The following is a 19356-nucleotide window of genomic DNA, read 5'->3' as shown; positions in this document are numbered from 1 at the left end:
CATATAGAGCTTGATTCTTATTATAATTTATCCAGCTCTTGCGGGGGATTTGCTTTTAAAGACATTCAATGCTATACGGCCCGGTCTATTTCTAATATCATGCGCTGCCACAATAAACAAATTGCATCGCTGTTCCCTAGAGAGGGACGGTTAAAGCTTTGTGTTGTTGTTTTTACACTGTAAATTCAATTGGTCTTACTGTTCATCTGCCGATCAAAGACTTGGCGCAAAACTTGATCTCTATGAATATTTACATTAATTCCAGTTAGGCCTCAAAAATCAGACTACCCATATTGTGGTGCAGTATTCTTTGCCAGCAGTTCAATTATATTATTAAGCCAGTGCTCCAGCTATTCAAGAAATCTCATGCAATGCCTCAGCCAAGCTTGCTATTCTTTGACTGTTGATCGAAGAAGAAGAATATTCTTGATCTCCTGAAGCTGCTGACAGCACGATGATTTCATTACCTACTCTTCTGACAGCCGTCAAGCAGGGGACAAATAGGTCACGACTAAACCAACAGACTACTTCCCCCGCCGCAGTACCATTGTCTTCACTACTTCACAACGATTCCCTACACATCGGCTCTGCTGCTCTGGCCCGTTCAGACCTACAATTACCCGGCTTTCCTTTCCTTTCCTATGCCTGCGTCTGTAATTAGAAGCATGTCATTTCCGGGCGTGGGACTGTGGCCTGCTTGTCTTTAATTAGCTGGACTACTTAGTGCCCACAACCTCCCTGGCCTCCTTGTGTCCTGGCCTGGATGAAACTCAACGGATCTCAAAGTAGACGGACAAGGTTCTAGGAACTGAAAAATCCGGACAGACTAGAAGCGGAGACATCGGTCCGATCTAGCCGTGAGAGTAGAAAAGACTGCAGTTTGCTGCAGTATGCCTTTCATCTGACGCTACATCTAGGAACGCATCTGCTTTTGTCCTTTAAACCTAAAGCCAAGGCTCTTCTTCTAGTCTATTCAATTTTATATGCCTTTACCTCATTCACCATGCCTTTTTTCGCTCTCTCATAACATTGAGAGCCGAGATAAGAAGTTGCGTGTCATGACAGGAGAAAAGGAGGTCAATTACATTAACTACCATATCTTCTCCTTGCTTGTGCGTGCAGGCCTTAGGGAATTAGCCTGAGGTCAGGACAGTCGGCTTCATCGGGGAGACGGGATGGGAGGATTTATCCTTTCAAATGCGATTCGAAGCCATGAGAAGAGCTTATCGAACCAGCGCATCGATGCTGTTCCTTTTCATTAACAAAGCTTTCATCAGGGAGAAGGGAAAAAGTGGAAAAAGGCAATAAGACAGGTAGATATATTGACAGGCGTATTGACAGGTGTGCCTAATCGTGCTCCTCAAAGCAATCCGAAAGACCGCTGGCTTGTGGAGAAAATGAAGAAATAATTGCAAAGAGCAGTCATGTGAAAATGAAGTATCGTTGCTTGTGGGTGGGGGTTGGCAGGAGAATAGAATTATCTTGTCTCTTTGTGTCTCTGCTGGGTAGACCTGTCTCTGCTGGGAGTGACATTAATATGACTGACCTCACCACGGAAACCTCTTTCTCTGTACACACGCTCCACCACCATCGCCCAGGTCCCAATTCCCACTGCGTTCTGCACCAGTGGTGAGCCACCACCAACATACTCACTATCCCTCCACCCGATCCCCATCTCCCATGCACCAAAGCCTCCTCCTCCTCCTCGCCTCCCTCCTTCGTCACCCTACTCCCAACATTCCCATTAGTTTGGCGTTAAATGGCCCCTGTGTTCGTTCGGTTCTCAGGAGGGTTTGGGGGGTGATCCCAGCCCCCGGTTCTACTGAATGGTTTCTTTCTGAATGTTCACGCTCTGTGACCGGCTGCTTTATATTCTAACTGTGTTAATAGGATGTCCAATGGAGAGGGGACCACAGGAGACACAGAGCTATTCCATAGGCTCACAAATGGTACTGTACGTCTTAAATGTGCAGGGGGAACAGCCTCCGGAGAAATGCCACTTGTATCGGGCAAATGAAATCGATGACTGTTGAGTTCCCATGTGAACGACGCTACAGCTGCTATGGATTTTTGCATTCTCTTTTTTTATTAGAAATCAATCAGCTAATTGAGAGAGAAGAGTTGAAAGTGATGACCATATAGCACCAGAGCTACGGGCTATTATTGTGGTGTGGCCGTGCTAAATTGCAGAGAAATGGGACTGAATTTCAAATGACACATAAAAGCACACAAAAACCCTTAAGTCACAGCCCTCAGAGGGACGTCTGAGTAAATGAAAGATCTGTTCAAGTGAAGCATTGAGGTGTGAAGCTGAGGCCTGTAACAGAGCCCTTTGCTCTCACCGTGGACGGTGAGCGTTGCCGATGCCTCCGCCTTGCCCACCATGTTCTCCGCCACGCAGGTGTACGACCCCACGTCGGCCGAGGTCAGTCGCCGGATCTTCAGGGTGTGGTCCTCACGAATCTCATATCTAGATCAAAACGGGTATTCACACATCGCAAATCTGGTCACGTGCACAAACGATTGGTGACTATTTATGCATCACAAATCAGCTGAGAGCAGAGACACAAGCCGGCAGCAGATCAAACGGAGAAAGAGACGCTGAGAATGAGTGAGGAGGGTGTGTTTGTGATGAAAGGGGGCCGGTTGATGAGTCCTACCTTCCTTTGGGGAGCTCTCCATCTTCTTTCCTCCAGCGCACAGTGGGAACTGGGTCACCGCGGGCCTCACACCTAAACTCCACACTCTGGTCCACCAGCACCACCTGGCTGCCCGGACGACGCACAAAGCTGGGACGCTCTGCGGGCACGTGAACGGTGCACACAATAAACATCACAGGACACAGAGCACAGTGTGATAACAGAGTTAAAGCAATCGAGTCTCAAATCTCTGGCTTTGAGTTAGTTTCCGTTACTAAATTGGCAAAAAATATCCTGGTTTTGTGCTTTATTATTAAGTTTAAGAGCTGGGTTTGAAATCAAATTAAAGGTTGGATTACGCTCAACGGAAAGAGCCATGTTGGAAAGAGAGTCATGCCATATTGTCTCCTGTTGTGCTTTTTGCGTTTTGGGTTGCTCTGTGCCATCAGCTAGGTATTAGATCCTGTCTTGTCCTGTGTCCTTCATGTCCTAACCTGTCAATAGCTGGGTCCCGTCCTGGGAAAGGTCTGCAGCGTGCCATTAGGTGGCTATTGTTACATTTACAACCCTGGCTGGCTCATTTTTCTCCACATGTGTAAATAAAGAATACCAAGCAAATTAAGAAGAGATCTGCTTCTGATAAATACATATACAGGCATGCGAGGACAAGGAAATAGCCACAATAGCCATAGTAAAAGACACACATTACATGAGACAGCACAGTGAGATGGGCAGGGCAGGAGAAGACACAAAATACAGGAAACAGGACAGACACATTACAGCACCGATGGTACAATGGTCTAATGGTACAAGGTCCTCAGTACACAGGACAGATTATTCTAAATTACACAAGACGGGGCATTTCAGGGCCGTTGACAGAAAATGATCTAACTCCTGTCTAACCATTTGCTAAATCCAGTCTCCTAAGGTCCAGCTCCGACTCGGGACACTGATCCCCACAGTGAAGGCACACAGCAACACACAGAGCACTTAGCAGATTTCCTAATTACTTCAGTTTCTTTCTCTATTTCTCTATATCTCTCTATCCTCCTATGTTTTTTTTTTTTTTTAAGATTTCCCAGGAGTTGCTATCTTCTGCTGCCCACTCAGACAGACTTTTGTCTGTCAACAATAGCTATGAACTGGCCCTTTTCAAGGACTGACAATATTATTTCTGAATGAGTAATCATTTATGTTATAAGGAAAAACTATGCAGACTATGTTGTTGTTCCTTCCAGCAGAGATTATAAAAGGTCTACAGGAAAAACCCCGAGAGGAGGAAGTGAAAAGGCTGGCTGTAAAATCAGGATTCTTGACACGAGGGAGAGTTGAGGGGTCAGAGGTCACCCGTGGTGAAATGGGGTGCAGCTGGTCGGAGGAGAGGCACTGATGGGACTGGCGGGACATTCATAGGTAAGTGTGAGATTGGAGGTCATCTCATACTCTATCTGATAAAGGTCAATGACACTATTTAGTTTCCTGGGAGACAGACACTCAGAACTCAACATCTGGAGTCTGTTTCTCACTGCAGACAAACACAGAGGACAGGGGAAGTGTGTGAATGTGTGTGCGTGTGCATATGTGGGGTTGTGCAATGCAGAAAGCTCCATCTTAAGTCATTACATCTCATGTTTAGTCTTAAAATCTTAGAACAAGTGAAAAATATGCCAGTGGGATGAGATAATCCCACATTGTCACTGCTAATCAATTTATTTTCAGAACCAGTGGGCTGATCTGCCTTATTCTGCCTTGTTTCAACAGATTTATTCTTGTTCCCAGAAAAAATCCTGAACCAAGTGAAAGTGCATTGGAAACAAGTGGGATTATCTCAAACGACGTGCAGATTTTTTAGAAACATAAAATATCAAACATTGAGACTGACTGACTTGCTGTGATTAGTTTTTGCAGTAATACAAAAATTATTTATTTAAAATTTATATTTATTTATATATTATTTATTATCCACTACTCAGCACCTTAATTGTTTGTTTATTTATTATCCATCACTCAGCACCTTAACTGTCTATTTATTAGAAGTGGTGATTCCATGGGACCAAATCAAGTCGGTTAGTTGCTGAATCCCAGTACCGGCATCGGGTTCTGCCACTTGGTTTCCTGGTTCCATGGTGTCAAGCTTACCCTGTGCCATACCATCTACTATCTGTATTTTTCATTTTTCATATTTATTATTTTCATCAGTATATCTTACATTTCTTACATTTCAACACTTAAACATCTCATATTCTCAGGCCACTTTATTGTATATACTTAGCCCTTATTGTCGATTAGTCTCTATTGTATATACTTTTAATTTTAATTTTTAATTTTTTGTTTTTATTGATGATGCTGCTGTAATGTGTGAATTTCCCAGTCTGGGATCAATAAAGTATACCTATCTATCTATCTATCTATCTATCTATCTATCTATCTATCTATCTAATGCGCAGTGGTTGCACATTACCGAGTCTTCACTGAAACAAGTGAAACTGCACTGGAAAGTGGGATTTTTTTTCACAAAATTTTAACACCGAGCATGACACAAAATTATTTGGAGAAGGAGATTTTTCCAGCGGATGTGACAACATGAGAGGAGATAGCAGGTAAGGATAGCCATGAGGAAAGCGTTGATTACCAAGAACGGTAAGTTCAGCAATTTCACTTTCTCGTTCGCCAACCATGTTGGTGCCGACACACACGTACTTCCCAGCGTCACTCTTTCGGGCATTGGTGATCATCAGCTTCCCTCCACGTATCTGAAGAACAGAAGAGAAGGTGAGAGGTTAAAACTGGAGAGAGCCAACAGTAATGGTAGACTTAAGGCACAGAGAGAAGAGAAAGCGGCGAGGTTTACACATTACAAAGCATTTCCTGATTGCTCTCAACGTTGCCTGCAAGTATTTCCTATGTGAAAAGCCATTACAACAGCATGATGAAATGCAGCACTCGCAGACACGAAATAGCCGAATGCTGAAAAACTCCTTTTATTGCGTTCTTCTCTGAGCTCGTACAGACAGAGACCAACTGGACCACTATATCTTTCTACCCTTTTTGTGCTGTTCCCACTTAACTTCCACTCCAGGTCTAAATCACTATCAGTCAGCCTGTTCTTCCTCAGGGTAAGCCTAGCCAAAATCCACTTTCCCAACCCGACACAACCGCAGCTCCCCGAGGGAACACCTGAGGCACTGCAGGACTGCAAGCACTTCTCCAGTTGCCACGAAAAGCTCCAGGACAGCTCTATCTTCTGTTCAAAGAGTGGGTTTTTCAAGCATTTTCTTATGTGCACATGCAACCGTGAGCGCAAGCACGCATTTATCCGTGCACACATGAACAAGCGCGTACACACACACACACACACACGAGAGTGATTGTGTGTTTGTCCAGGTGAATGTGATGTCTGTTATTTCCCAGGGCTTTGATTACAGGCCAGAGGAGGTGCTTTGTTCTCAGGCAGTCAGAAAGGCAGCCCCGGCCCCAGCGCAGGCCCCTCAGCCCCTCACTGAGCTGACAACCATGCCAGTCAGAGCGGGGGCAGACAATAGCACGGTGAACCAGTGATCTCTCCGCTGTGATGGGGGCTTAAGGTTTTAAATGCACACCTCGCCCTGCAAGACCGAGACCACCATCCACATGCATGTAACCAATCCCCTTATTAGAGTGCCTGACACAGCGTACTATAAAGGCAAAGCGAATGCGCCTCCCCCCCCCCCCCCCCCCCCCCGACTACAATGTTTTGCTCCTTCCCTCTTACTGTTCACTTGCATGATATGTTACGTCTCACTCAATCTGCTTCATTGTAGTAAACACTTGTCATGCCCACGCTGCAGGTGAGAGCAAATCCGCTTTATTCACAGGGACTGAAACCTTCAATGCCAACAGCACAAAATGACAAAAGTCTGCTGAATGAATGTTTTTTTTTTTTTTTTTCTTTTTGAGATGATCATTTCTAAGAGAATTTAATACATTTCTGTGACATGCCTGTGCTTTTAAAAGGGGCGTATGGATGGTACAGCTAGAAGTTACTTTCAAAACACCACAAGTCATTAAAGCCAAGCCTATTTCTATGGAGGATGGAGAGCGACGTATTAATAAATATGTATTTCATTACATCTATCAATAAATACTTTTATTATAAACCTCGGTAATACCAGTTACTTGGTTACTGGTGTTTCTGCTAGGAGCCATCACTGTGTGTTGTATGAGAAGGTAGAATGGACGTCACTGTATCTGAGAGGGAGAATACATCTTTTAATTTTCATCGCTAAAGCCTTAATGTGCAAATTACCCCGTTACACATGCAGCCTGTTATCCATCCACCGTCAAACATATAACATGTTCTTCAAATAAGCTTCCTCTTCAAACTCGGACAGAGTTGGGGAAATCTGCCTTCCATGCCTAGAATGAACTGCAAAGCCTCCTTAACTTAGTCTCCCTACCTACAATTAATTATTTTTAAAAGTCTGTTAAAGACTGTCCTTACAGAGCAATGTCAACGTGGATTTAATGAATTATATATTTATTAAGATGTCGCTCTCTCTGCACTATATACAGTATTTCGCTGTTCATGGCTTAATCAGAAATTTGGGGATAACACCCTCTGTGGCACCACTTTTGGAAGCGTATTTATGTCACTGGTATTAAATTGGGTTTATTTCTGAAAATGGTTTTCTTGTTTATGTCTATGTCGTTAAAGCCTTAAGTTCAAAGGTATGGTATTTTACAGCCCTACACTCCTCAAATCCACCTTTACTCTATGTGTTCACTTCTGATACGCACAAAAAAAAAAGGGATTTTGTTTCCAGAGAGTAGCCAGGGGAAGTCGAGGATCCTTGAGGGACAAGTCGGCTTCACAACCGGACACATTCTTCAGGGTTCTGAGACATTCCTCAGCCCTTCACCGCTGTTTAATATTCATGGTAAAACAAGAGGCATGGGGGCATGAAGAGGCTGCACAGAGCTGGCTTATTTAGGACACCCCGTGGTGCGAGCCGGGTTTGAAGTGTCATTATGTTACTGTTTGTTTGAGGAAAGGCTTAACAGCTAAAACAGTGTGACACTCACAAAGGCCCAAGGTCAGGGCAGACCTTACAGCAGAGAGCGGGGTGGGGGGGTGGGGGGGGTGCTGTTGGTTCCACAGGGCTTCGACATGAGGATCCACTTTAAGCCCGAGTCCACTCTATCCATTTTCTTACCTCTGTGTGTTTGTTGCGTTTTCTCCACAGGCATATCTGCAGTGCCAGAGCAGCAGGGAGAGTTGCCTAAACTGAGTGAATGTAGCAGCAGTCCTCTTTTTCTCTACATGCACATCCTCCCCGCACCACACCACACAACACAGAAGCTGCTGAAAGCCACAGCACTCTGACCATTATCCCTGCATTACGGAAAGATGGCTCTATCCTGTCGCCTTTTGTCTCATGTCATTTGGCAATGCTGATAATGCAAAACCCCCATTCAGCATGTACTCTGTTGGTATTCACACAGCAGTTCATTTTGCAGGCTGATAATTAGCCACAACTATTGCACAAAAGCAGGGAGGACAATGTGCTGCATGTTGGGCATTCATGATGTCGCTGACTGATTCTTGCTCTAGGCAGAACATGGTCTAGACTCTTTTTCCCCCCTTTCTGTTTCTTCCTTTATCCTGCCCTCATCATTCCTCAAAGACCTGTTTGACGCAGGTGTGAAGAACATACCCTGCCAATGGTACTGCAGCATTAGACCTTTGCTTCATTTTGTTTATGGCTCAGTGGGAAACTTTTCACCACCAGTCCACATGCAGGCATGAATATGTCTAAGATGGCACACAGCATGTCACTGGTGTTTACACACAGCTGAGTAAAGTAGATAGGAAAACAGAAGGGCTACATCTCTGATGTCTCTGCCTCTCTGAAGTTTACTGCCCTGCTCTTTATGCTGCAGCCGCCAAAGCCGGGCCGACCCACCCCAGGCAGCGCTGTACAGAGACTAAATCCCCACCGCAGGTGGTTAGGGAGCTCACTCTGATCACCGCTGATCACCAAGGCGACTGCACGTTCCAACATGTTGCGTGGTGGGGAGGAATGGTCTGAACCCAGCACAACAATGTGAGCTGGCTGAGGGGCCCTTTGAAGAGCTCAGCTGTTCATCACATTATGGATCTTGGCTGTCTCCCGCCCTCTGCTTCCCCTCCCACCAACATATTCAGTCATACGCCTTTTAGACTGACCTAAAATCCCACTACCATCTGGAACTTGAGCGCGGTGCAAATGGGCAAACCCGGCATTTTTGTCCTCACATTACAAAGCCTGAAACAGCCCAGGGTCATTGTCAGCTACGGCTCCAATTGGCAGAAATGTAAACTAGTCACCTGTTCATTTTTGAACCATGCAGGCACAATGATACACAACATGCTCTATATTGCAGTGAGGGAATCCTAACTTCGGTGTAACATCAAACTATGGAATCGGATACATTACGAGTAAATACCCATCTTTTGGATTGGGCTTTGATTAGTCTAGTTATGATGGAAGAAGTTGAAGAAAATGCCGCGTTTCAGTCAGAATGTAAAACTGTGACACCAGTTAACCTGGAAGCGAAATATGAGGTCTGGCACTTCTGCTAAAGTAAATGCTGCTACCCTCTTTTGTTTTCTAGCATGTAGTCCTGGCAAAGAAAGAACCTGTGAAACCTGCTTGCTTGGTGTAAAAGTGGCATTGGATCAAACGTCTGACGCCATCCCAGGATGCATCAGCCGTCTTTGAATCCTTCTTTAGCAGCCAACACAAGCATGCTCATGACATGATCCAGTTCATTCATTCTCCCATGTGTCAGCTCAGTCAACTACACATGGATGGTCATTCTTTATGTCTAGCACTACTCTGGAAGTGCCCATGCGGGAACACTCATTGTGTGAGTTCTCGTCTTCGCCCGGCTCTTTACTACGAGCAATACAAACTGGTCCAGCTGGTGTTGTTAAAAAACCTATCGCTAACCAGGCAAACCCTGCTATCAGCTCCTCAGACTGCCCAAAACTGCTCCAGGCTACAAAGACACAACGTCCAAGTCAATGCGCCTGTTTTACTGCAGCAGTTCACTCAAAGGACTTCACACATCGCTGCACAAAATCACAAATACAACAATGACAAATACAAGCCCTCGCCTCCACCACGCAGGAGGTGAGGTGGATGTTATTGTGGAAACCATTTATAAACAGCAAAACTAGCCGACGTCTGTTTTATTTAGCGGGGCTGCAGCATAAGTACGGGAAAGGCCCTGTGCAAGAGGGACACGCATAGCATTGAGTTGAAACAGCACTGCTTTGTCCTCAAAGCACCCCTGCTTTAACACACTACGGTCAGCAGTGTGAGGCTAGTTTGGCAGCTGACGAAAAGCAAAACTCAGAATGTGATAATGTGGTAAAGCAGCGATTAATGAGCACACAAAGGAAGGCTCGCTGTTTTTTTTTTTTTTCCATTTTGTTAAATATGCCATCAAAAGTGTGACAGTGGGCATGAAATCAAAGGCAAGGGACAGGCCTCACACTATACCTGCGTGGTAGACGGATGTAAACAGAGACTGAAGCTTCAAAAGACCACGAGAGTTCAGATTTGGTGAGGAAGTTCCATACTTATCAGTGACTACTGACTGAATCAGGGACGAGTGTGATTTGATTCAATTTAAACTAGATTATGCGCTTGTTTCTTTCAATTATACTGCTCAGCAGCCAGACACGGCCTCTTAATCTTCTGCCAGTGTAGCTTACAAGCTGAGAGAGAAAGAGAAAGAGAGAGAAAGAGAAAGAAAGAGAGAGAGAGAGAGAGGCAGAGAAAGGGAGAGCGAGAGAGACTTAACACTGTTTATGACTTAGAATTGTGATTAGGGCTCAGAGCGCCCAGCCTCAACCAAACCTCACTGAGCAAAGACCCTGTGTTTAGTCATGTACAATCCTCTGCTGAAGACAGCCAGCAGTGATAAATCACTGTTTTGACTTCGCTGGTAATGAAAATGTATTGAGCTCAACCAGCCAGCCAGGATTTCAGTGCTGTGCTGAAGGCATAAACATCTTTATTAGTATGGTGTATTTATCGTCCTGGGGAGATTTCATGTTCCATGACTGCATTGTAAGGTTGGCCATGGACAGCAGCTGAGGGCCAAACTACAGTATCTGACTACTTAACAACTGTCCAATGCAGAGCCAAAGCCCTAAAACCCCACGAGTCACAATGTAAGAATGAGATCCAGACCCACTGCTAACTGCTTCCTCCTCACTGCCTGCTTGTGTTAGCGCTGACTCGGAGCCTTTTCTTCCCTAAAGCACAACACATCCAATCAGTATAATCAAACACAACAGGCAAAAGTCTCTTCCCGCTTTGTCAGAATTACTATGTATAGAGTTGTGTTTGCTTGGAACTGACTATCCAGACGTTTTGTAAGCAAGCACGCAGAGCAGACTGATACTGCAGCGCTGGGTGTGCAACTGTCCTCATTAATGCTGATTAATTGGTGGTTGGTGCGGTTCTAAATCAGATGTAGAGAGCTGTTTGCATTCTGCGAGCGCTGCCGCTGCAACTGCTGCTGCTGCTGAGAACGACTTTCTCCTCTTTGATTCTGCTCGGCTCGTTTGCTCATCCCTGATCTGCGTGTCTCCTGGCTGATTTCATCAGCAGTCCGTCCCCAATCAATGCACTTCTGCTGACTAATGGAGCAGGACTGGTTCTAAACCACAGTCATTAATGGATGCAGGGGCTGCTTTGATTCTGGTAATTGCTATATGAGAATAATGAGCCAAGAGAATCAATCTTTCAACAAACACTGAAGTGGTAATGATTTGACCTGCATCACTGCATTGTCCTATCACATACATCTGAACACATCACGCTTATGCACAAGGCATCAATACATACTTCAGTCTATCTGTTAAAGTAACCACTGCAATGACAAAAGTATACTGTAGGTGTGTCAATGCACTGATTCTGAATTCTGCCAATTCAACTGCATCGATCTGCTGAAAGAAATAAATAGGCTGATTTGAATCGTTCATTGTTCTTAATCAGAAGACTATGACTACAACTGTATTGTCAATATTTTTAGAATAAATAATGTTTAATTCACACCCCTAGTGTTTGTTGCAGAGAAAAGAAAGAGTTAAAAGTCACTGTTCCATTGTGTACTTACAGTGATTCTCTCATCCCTGTCGTCGATATTAGTACCATCTTTTTTCCATGATATGCTGGGTTCAGGATGCCCGCGTGGGGGCTGGCACTCCAAAACTGCTGGCTCTCCTGCTGCCACAATCACATCTGCAGGGTTTTGTCTGAAGTCATCACGCAGAACTGCAGGGGGGGGGAGAGCAAGAGGGAGGAAACAAAGGTTAAAAAGGTCAAAAATGTCCACGCAATGAAACGAAAGTATCAGCAGAAGAAGAAGAGTTTAGAAGGCTGATGATTAAATTGGTAAATAAGATGCACTTAAACCTGTTCTTGAATCTGTAAACCTGCTGGCAGCTAGATAAACAGCGGCCCTGCTGTTTCGACATGCATGTAATTACAGTGCTTATGGATGGATGACAAAACATTCTGGGCGCACGCTCCTCTCTTTATTAAATGTATCGTGTTATTGACACTAAAATCCCATTAAAACGTGGATTTGCTCACAGCACATAGCGGCGCCTCGATCAAAAACAGCATATATGGTGTATTTCCTACAATTCTGCAGACAGTCAAAGGTAAGCTGTACACACATTACCCTCAGTGGCCTTCCTTCTCCCATATAACTGCACTGTCAATAAGCTTTATACAAGTGGTGACACACTCCCATCAGCGCCCATCAATGGCTTTAATAGCACTGACCTTCCTTGTTGGTGACTGTGACTGTCACCGTCAGAGACACACACACACACACAAACATCATCCTCATCATCACCTCTTCATCTCCCTCAAAGAAACGGGGTTTACGTGCCCTGAGCTCACAGAGCCTTGATATCTTGACACAGATGGATACCTGCATTAGATCCAATCTAGCAGCGCTGGCTCACTGAGGACGGCGATTTTTATTTGCATCGATTGTCCCTGCTGGAGGTGCTGCAGTGCCACGGAGAGAGAACAGATGCTCACAGACGCTCGGCGATGGATTTTCACATCATGATGAGGACACAGGAGGTCCCATGACGTCTAACAGGTTCAAAGCTTGGCATGGGGTTTTAAAAAGACAATAACTGATCTATGCAGATTTTCACCAGCCTCGCCTGAAATCGCAAATCAACCCAACAACCCCAAAAAACAAAAATATCATGTAAACATTGTTACTGATGTGTTTTCTGCGGTCAGAGATATAGCATGCTGTCTCGATCTCTGGTGTTACAGATAAACTGAAGAGATTTATCAGAGGGGAGAGAGTAATGAAAAAGCAACAACCTCTCCTTCTAGAGACGGTGTGCCAGTAATCATTTTCCCAGCTTCACTGCATTCACAGAAACACATAAAAAAAAAAAACCTTTAGAAAATGGTGCTTGTCATGTCAGGTGTGGATGTGCATTACTCTCCGTTTGACATGTGACAGAAAGTCACGTGTGCCTAAAAAGGTCATCGTATAAGCGAGTGAACATTATTTCACCTTTATTTGGAGAATGAGCAGAGCCCCCAGAGTCTATTGTCTCACGCCCCGCGACTTGCTCCAAGTCACCTCCGCCACAGATCAAAGTCAGGCTCACCCCAGGAGCCCTCACCTACTGACAGCCAACAAATTCCTGCCTAAACCCTTTAAGCACTTAATTGGCCATTGCCAAGCCAAGATACCACTCTCTGTTTCTTGTAACGTGGAGTGGGAACCCAATCCCACAGTAGGAAATAGGTTTTTGAAGAAGATGGGAGGTAATGACTTCCCCCCAGTCCTCTGCAGCTTAATCACCCCCACACCTCCCTGAGCAAAGCTGGAACACCACCTGAACTCACTCTGAATGCATGGATATCTTGTTTAATAATAACTCAAAAAATAATAACGATTAATAAATAAAGCAAAGGAGCACTTCAGGATCCAGCACATATCACGATGCATGAATCATGATACGCTTTGCATCATAACACATTGCTAGAACATATAGAATTAAGCCTATAAAGCCTGAACTATGAAAGAATTGGCAGAAAATTCCAATTTTTTGAAATTGAACCCTTTATTTAGTCCTATAACAAAATATATATAAAAAAAATAAAAAATAAAAAAAATATGTTATTACACGACCTTTCTGGTGTATGATATATGATATGTACTTGAAGTGCCAATGGTATGGTCCAGGCTGAACAGGGGAAGTGTTCAAAGGTATACAACAGTATTTTGGTCAAGTATTGATTAAACTGAAAATGAAAAACGGAATTGAAAATGTGTATCATATATGATACAAATGGCTTTATAGGGTTAACTGAAAATGTATAAAGAAACCAACAACTTTCTGCATAACACCTGGGAAGGCTAATGAAATATACAACATATTTTATGATAAACTGAGTGAGAAACAGACTCAAAAATGAAATCACTTTACATCGTGCACGATGTAAAATAAGCACTATGAGCGTAGTGCACGTAACACAATGCACTAAAATGTAGATGTCACCATATGAAACATAGCATGATTTTGCGATACTCAATTGTATCGATTCTGTATCAGTTTTTTTTTTTTTTTTTTTTTTTTTTTTTTTGCATAGCTCTAGTCCCCAGCTACAGAGAGGCAGCGATTCACATATGCGCGCGCCGTACTGTATTTGGATGAAAAATCATGATGTGTGTGTCATCCTCCTCTTGCCGCGCTCACTCCCGTCCAAGTCAAACTCGACGGTGCAGCTGCGTGGTGAGTGAGCTCATTCGCCACGGTCAAATGCAGATACGGTCATCCGGGAATGTGAACGTAAACAGTAAACATCCGATTCATTAGAGTGCCAGCTCCATCTGTAGAAACACCGTCTCCACGAGTATCAGCATGGAGGGTCAGCCCGCTCTGAGGAGGCTGGGTTTTTCTAATCAGACTCAAAGAGCTTTTAGAACAGTGGACAATGCATTTGTGTGTGCAAAAGTCTTTTTTTATTATTTTTTTTTATTTTAAGTAGGCATGAACAAAGTGTAAACACATCAACAGATGGTTACAAAGAGTTTGAGCCATATCCTGCTGGCCTAAGAAATTAAAAGGAAAGAATGTTTGTGGGAATGTGTGTTCTATTTCTTGTATCCGTTCCTCCTCCCTCCCGCTCTTCGTCTTGTCCTGCACTGCTGGTGGTGGGACTCCAGCTTGTGCAAAAACCAGTGATGATGAACGCCCGGATGAGTAAGCTCGGTAAATTTGACTGTGACGTTAAGTGCACCTCGTCTGTTCTCAGCGGGTCGCCGCCTTCCCCCCGCTGGCCTCGCGCTCACATGTATTCGTCTCTCCGGAAAATAAAGGGGAGGGATGGAAAAGAGCGCAAAAGGGATGCTGTATCGACGAGGGCAAGGGCCCGAGGGAGAGCTGGCATCATTCAGTGTTTACACCAACAGCACGGTGACCCTCGCCCCCCCCCCCTCCTCGACAGCCTCCTCTCCCCCGCCTCGCTGCCCTCTCTCCTCCTCCTAACCAACACCTCTTTGTTATAAACACAGCTGAGTGCAGCACAGCAGACAGCCCTGAACATCTGCGTAGTGGAAAACAAAATCCTCTGGGATGCACGGAGAGAGAGAGAGAGAGGGAGAGGGAGAGAGAGAGAGGCAGCCAGAAAGTCTGTCAGACAGAAAGACGTACATTTGGATGGGGTACAAAGCCCCAGCTCAGATCCGGAGTCATGGCTGAATCGGTTGCCTTTGGCCTCCCTGGTTTCAGCGAGGCGTCCTCCGTTCCTCCCTCATTTATACATCCAGCATCAGGCCCTGTTTTCCTGCTTACCTCCCTGCGTCAGCTCTGGGACACCGAATCGGACACAAAATGGGAGAGAAGCTCTCTCACACTTAAGCGCTGTCCTGAGAGTGTGTGTGTGTCTCTGTCTGTTTTGGGGATAATGAGCCTACTCTACCATTCTGCCGCTCTCTAGTGAGCCTGCAGCTGTCCCGTAGCAGATAATATTTCCTGCGCTATTAACAGGGAGGCCAAGCTCAGTGTGTGTGCTTGTGTGTGTGTGTGTGTGTGTGTGTGTGGGTGTGAGTACGCACTGAGAGGTTCTGAGTTTGTGGCTTAATATGTGGAAATGGGCCAAAGTCACAGGTCCCAGCATGAAGACGCCTCTTTGTCCGTCCTGGATTTGCTCAAATATGCTGATGATGGGATGAAACAGTATGAGCATCCGGACCTGGATGTATATCACCGGCTATATGCAATCTCAAGGTAAAGCGATACTAGCCGCAATGTAATTTTTTCTGTTCGGTTTTCAGTGGGTTACGGCTGAGACGTCTCCCATCTCATCTGGCTGACACGCCTCACTGCCAGACAAACAGCTGACTGTGCATAAAACAGCCATATCTATCGCTGCAGAGCTCCTGTCTGCAGGGGCAAACATCTGTAAGGCCCAAGCCCAGGCTAAACACACTCCACTGTACCGTATGATAAATCACTCTATAGTCCACCGTTTGCTACTGTGGACCTAAGCTGTGCTCAGGCTAACCCAATTAGCGGCCATCATCCTACATTCACACGCTCCTTTTAAAGGTCAGCTGAGATGTCTGCACTCGGCTCTCCAAACTCCCAGGTTCATCACCCCCACAAGCCATCCTGTTATCCACACAAACACACACACACACGCACATGCGCTCATGCACGCACATGCACTTTTTTCCCCCCGCTGGAAAATTGAAAACAGATGCCGAAATGTCAAAATTAAAATGAGATTCCTGCGCTGTGCCTCCAACATTAATGAAAATGAAGACTTAATGCGGCACACAAGTCTGGGTGGGAAGATCAAATGAGCTTTGTTCTGAGGAAATTAAACAGAGTACAGCGAGCTTCCCCCTAAATCTTTGGAGAGTATACAAAAACAGACCCGCTGGGGAATTGCAGATTTATCGGAAGGCACCCAAAGCCAATCCTGGAGAGACACACGGAGCGCAGCATTGGTCTAGCCTGTGGCCTGTGGCTGGGGGTTTCTTCCTTGAAACAGAGTGGACATGGGTAGCTACGGGGAGGAAAAACTGAAACAAATTGAACGAGAAGAACAAGACTGAAAACAGAATGAGAAGGAGACGAAGGCGAAGGGAAGGAGCGAAGGGAAATAAGGATTTTGTTCCGTACACTGGGAGTGGATCTGCTCTCCTTTCCTCTTCTTTTCTGAGGTTTGCTGTGCTCCTAAAAAAAAAACTGAACAAATTTGCTCATTTTCTGTCAAAAGGTGCCACAACATGAGGCTATCACCAGTCACTCATGGCCAGTCATATATTACCCAGGGTTACAAGGTGGGGCTGAACGGCCGGTACAGCAAACACTGAGAAAATATGAAATGGCTAATCGGTCCCAGATGTTCATAGCTAGTTAAAGCCTCGACTACAGTAGAATTTCTGTCTCCTTCTGTGTCTCTCTTTCCCAAGCTCAGCCTGTTACTGTATTTACTGACACGGCCTCTGCACGGCACAGCAGCGAGACAAGCTGAAGCCTGAAGAAGAATAACACCGAAGCACACAAATGTGCAAAACAGATCGAGTGGGTGCAAGCAGTCATGCTGTGTGCCAGTTCAACTGTCAGTCAGTCGTCCCATATCAGACCATGTGACTGACGCAAAAAAAAAAAAAAAATCACATGAGCACAGGAGCTTCAACAACATATACAAATTTTTTCGCCTGCACTGCAAAAAGTCAAAATCTTACCAAGATTATTTGTCTTATTTCAAGTAAAAATGTCTTATTTTTAGTCAAAATATCTCATTACACTTAAGTCACAAGTAAAAATTTGTTTGTTCCATTGGCAAAATTTGTTTCTTGTTTCAAGCTAATTTTCACTTGAAACAAGTCTTGAAACATGTCTTATTTTAAGTGTAATGAGATATTTTGACTAGAAATAAGCCATTTTTACTTGAAATAAGACAAATAATCTTGGTCAGATTTTGACTTTTTGCAGTGTGGTAAAATTTAAATGCGGTGAAGTGGGGTTTACAGTCGAACGTCCCTACAACCCATTCCTACTTATTGTAAAACATAAAGCTTCATCCCTTTATGAGTGTTGTTTATGCCATAAGCGAAAGGGCTGGCTTGCTCACAGTGCAGCTGTGCTGTATGGTGAACCCCTCCATACGGACGCTCCTCACCTCGCCTCCAGCTCTGTCCTGTGGGACAAACACCTCTCTTTCTCTCCCTCTCCGTATCTCCCACTTCGTCTCTAAATTTCGCTCTGCCCCCTCGGCGTTTGACCCGCTCCTCTCGCTTCTCTCTGAGCTCACACACACACTCAACAGCTCACATCAAAGGGAGGCCTGTGGCGATGGTGTGTTAACCCTTGCCACTCTATCGCAAAGGCTGCTGGGGGGGTGGATAATTCGCCAGAGGTGTGCGTACAGTGTGTGAATGTTTGCACTGCATAAATCTAGTAGTCTTGCTGCTGGGTGTGAAAATATAAGAGGGCTCATACTGTACTCTGGAGATCCAACCCCTCCTCTCTCTCTCTCTTTTTCCTTCTTCTCACTCCCCTGCTCCCCCTTGACCCCACCACCGGGGTGATGAGATTGGACACGGCAGCCTCCCCTCTCTCTTTCTCAGTCTGGCTCTCGTTCCTCGGCTCTGAGCTCATGCCCTCTTGCCCACCCCGCAGACACACTATCCTACCCTGCGGCACGCAAGCCTCATGAGCATGCCCAAGGAGCCGTCTACGAGGGGTCGAGGTCCCGGGATTACAGTTATAAACATTACAGCAGGCCTCAGCTATGTGCACATACACAAACAGAGAGACAAAGGGCCATCGGTAGAAAGGCAGCTGTGATTAATGGCCCACGCGGATAAAATCATCAAATATTTTCCAGGCTTGGAGTGTTTTTATGGGCTTTCACATATGTTTCCTTCCCAATGCAATGCAGTATCGATAAATTGTTTACAAAATAATTGTATATCTCCAGACAGCCGTGACATTCAATAGGAGGTCCCATCTGCAGATTCACATGGCTTGACAGTGTAAGTGCCCGGGCGACCACAAAATGCTTCGTGGACAACCATAAATATGTCAACGAGGGCAGACAGACTATTACCAAATTGGCCTTTAGGGTTTGCACCTGCACACCGCGAACGCCATGAGGTCATCTGCTCGCTCGAAATGTGATGTCATGTCACAAAACAGAGACAGGATGCCCCTTATTAACTCCGGTAAACATCCACAGCCAGGACAAACCATAGGAAACCATTAGCAAATAAACAAAGAATGGGCAAATATGCGGCGATCGAATGGTTCCCATCATTTTTCCCTTTTTTTTTTTTTTTTTTCCCCCTGTGGTTCTCTCGCTCGCAGTGATATAACATCGGGCAGCACGGAGAAACACGCTCAGTTTGAACATCACTTGAAGGCATTTTGACATTTTGGAGATCAGACAAGGCTGTGTCACTGCGTTTTGATCAGCGTCCAGGAGAACGAGCAGCACATGTGCGACTAACTCCAGAGATCCACAGATACAAATGTAAACCATGCCATGTACACTGCAAAAAGTCAAAATCTTACCAAGATTATTTGTCTTATTTCAAGTAAAAATGTCTTATTTCTAGTCAAAATATCTCATTACCCTTAAAATAAGACACGATCACCTCAGAAGTAACTTGTTTT

General features: G+C 45.0%; 1 protein-coding gene across 3 annotated transcripts in view; it reads right to left on the bottom strand.

Moving 5' to 3' along the window:
• robo1 (roundabout, axon guidance receptor, homolog 1 (Drosophila)) overlaps positions 1-19356 on the bottom strand; it is a 191762-nt gene that overhangs the window by 41977 nt on the left and 130429 nt on the right. For all 3 annotated transcript variants that reach the window (XM_030067248.1, XM_030067249.1, XM_030067250.1), the window contains exons 3-6: positions 11793-11950; positions 5272-5392; positions 2661-2799; positions 2343-2470 (exon numbers count right to left, since the gene is read on the bottom strand). In XM_030067248.1, the coding sequence (XP_029923108.1) occupies positions 2343-2470; positions 2661-2799; positions 5272-5392; positions 11793-11950 (546 nt within the window). The remainder of the gene's footprint in view (positions 1-2342; positions 2471-2660; positions 2800-5271; positions 5393-11792; positions 11951-19356) is intronic.

The sequence above is a fragment of the Myripristis murdjan genome, chromosome 13 (assembly GCF_902150065.1).
Source record: "Myripristis murdjan chromosome 13, fMyrMur1.1, whole genome shotgun sequence".
NCBI classification, from domain to species: domain Eukaryota; kingdom Metazoa; phylum Chordata; class Actinopteri; order Holocentriformes; family Holocentridae; genus Myripristis; species Myripristis murdjan.
This window is presented reverse-complemented; position numbering and strand designations above follow the sequence as displayed.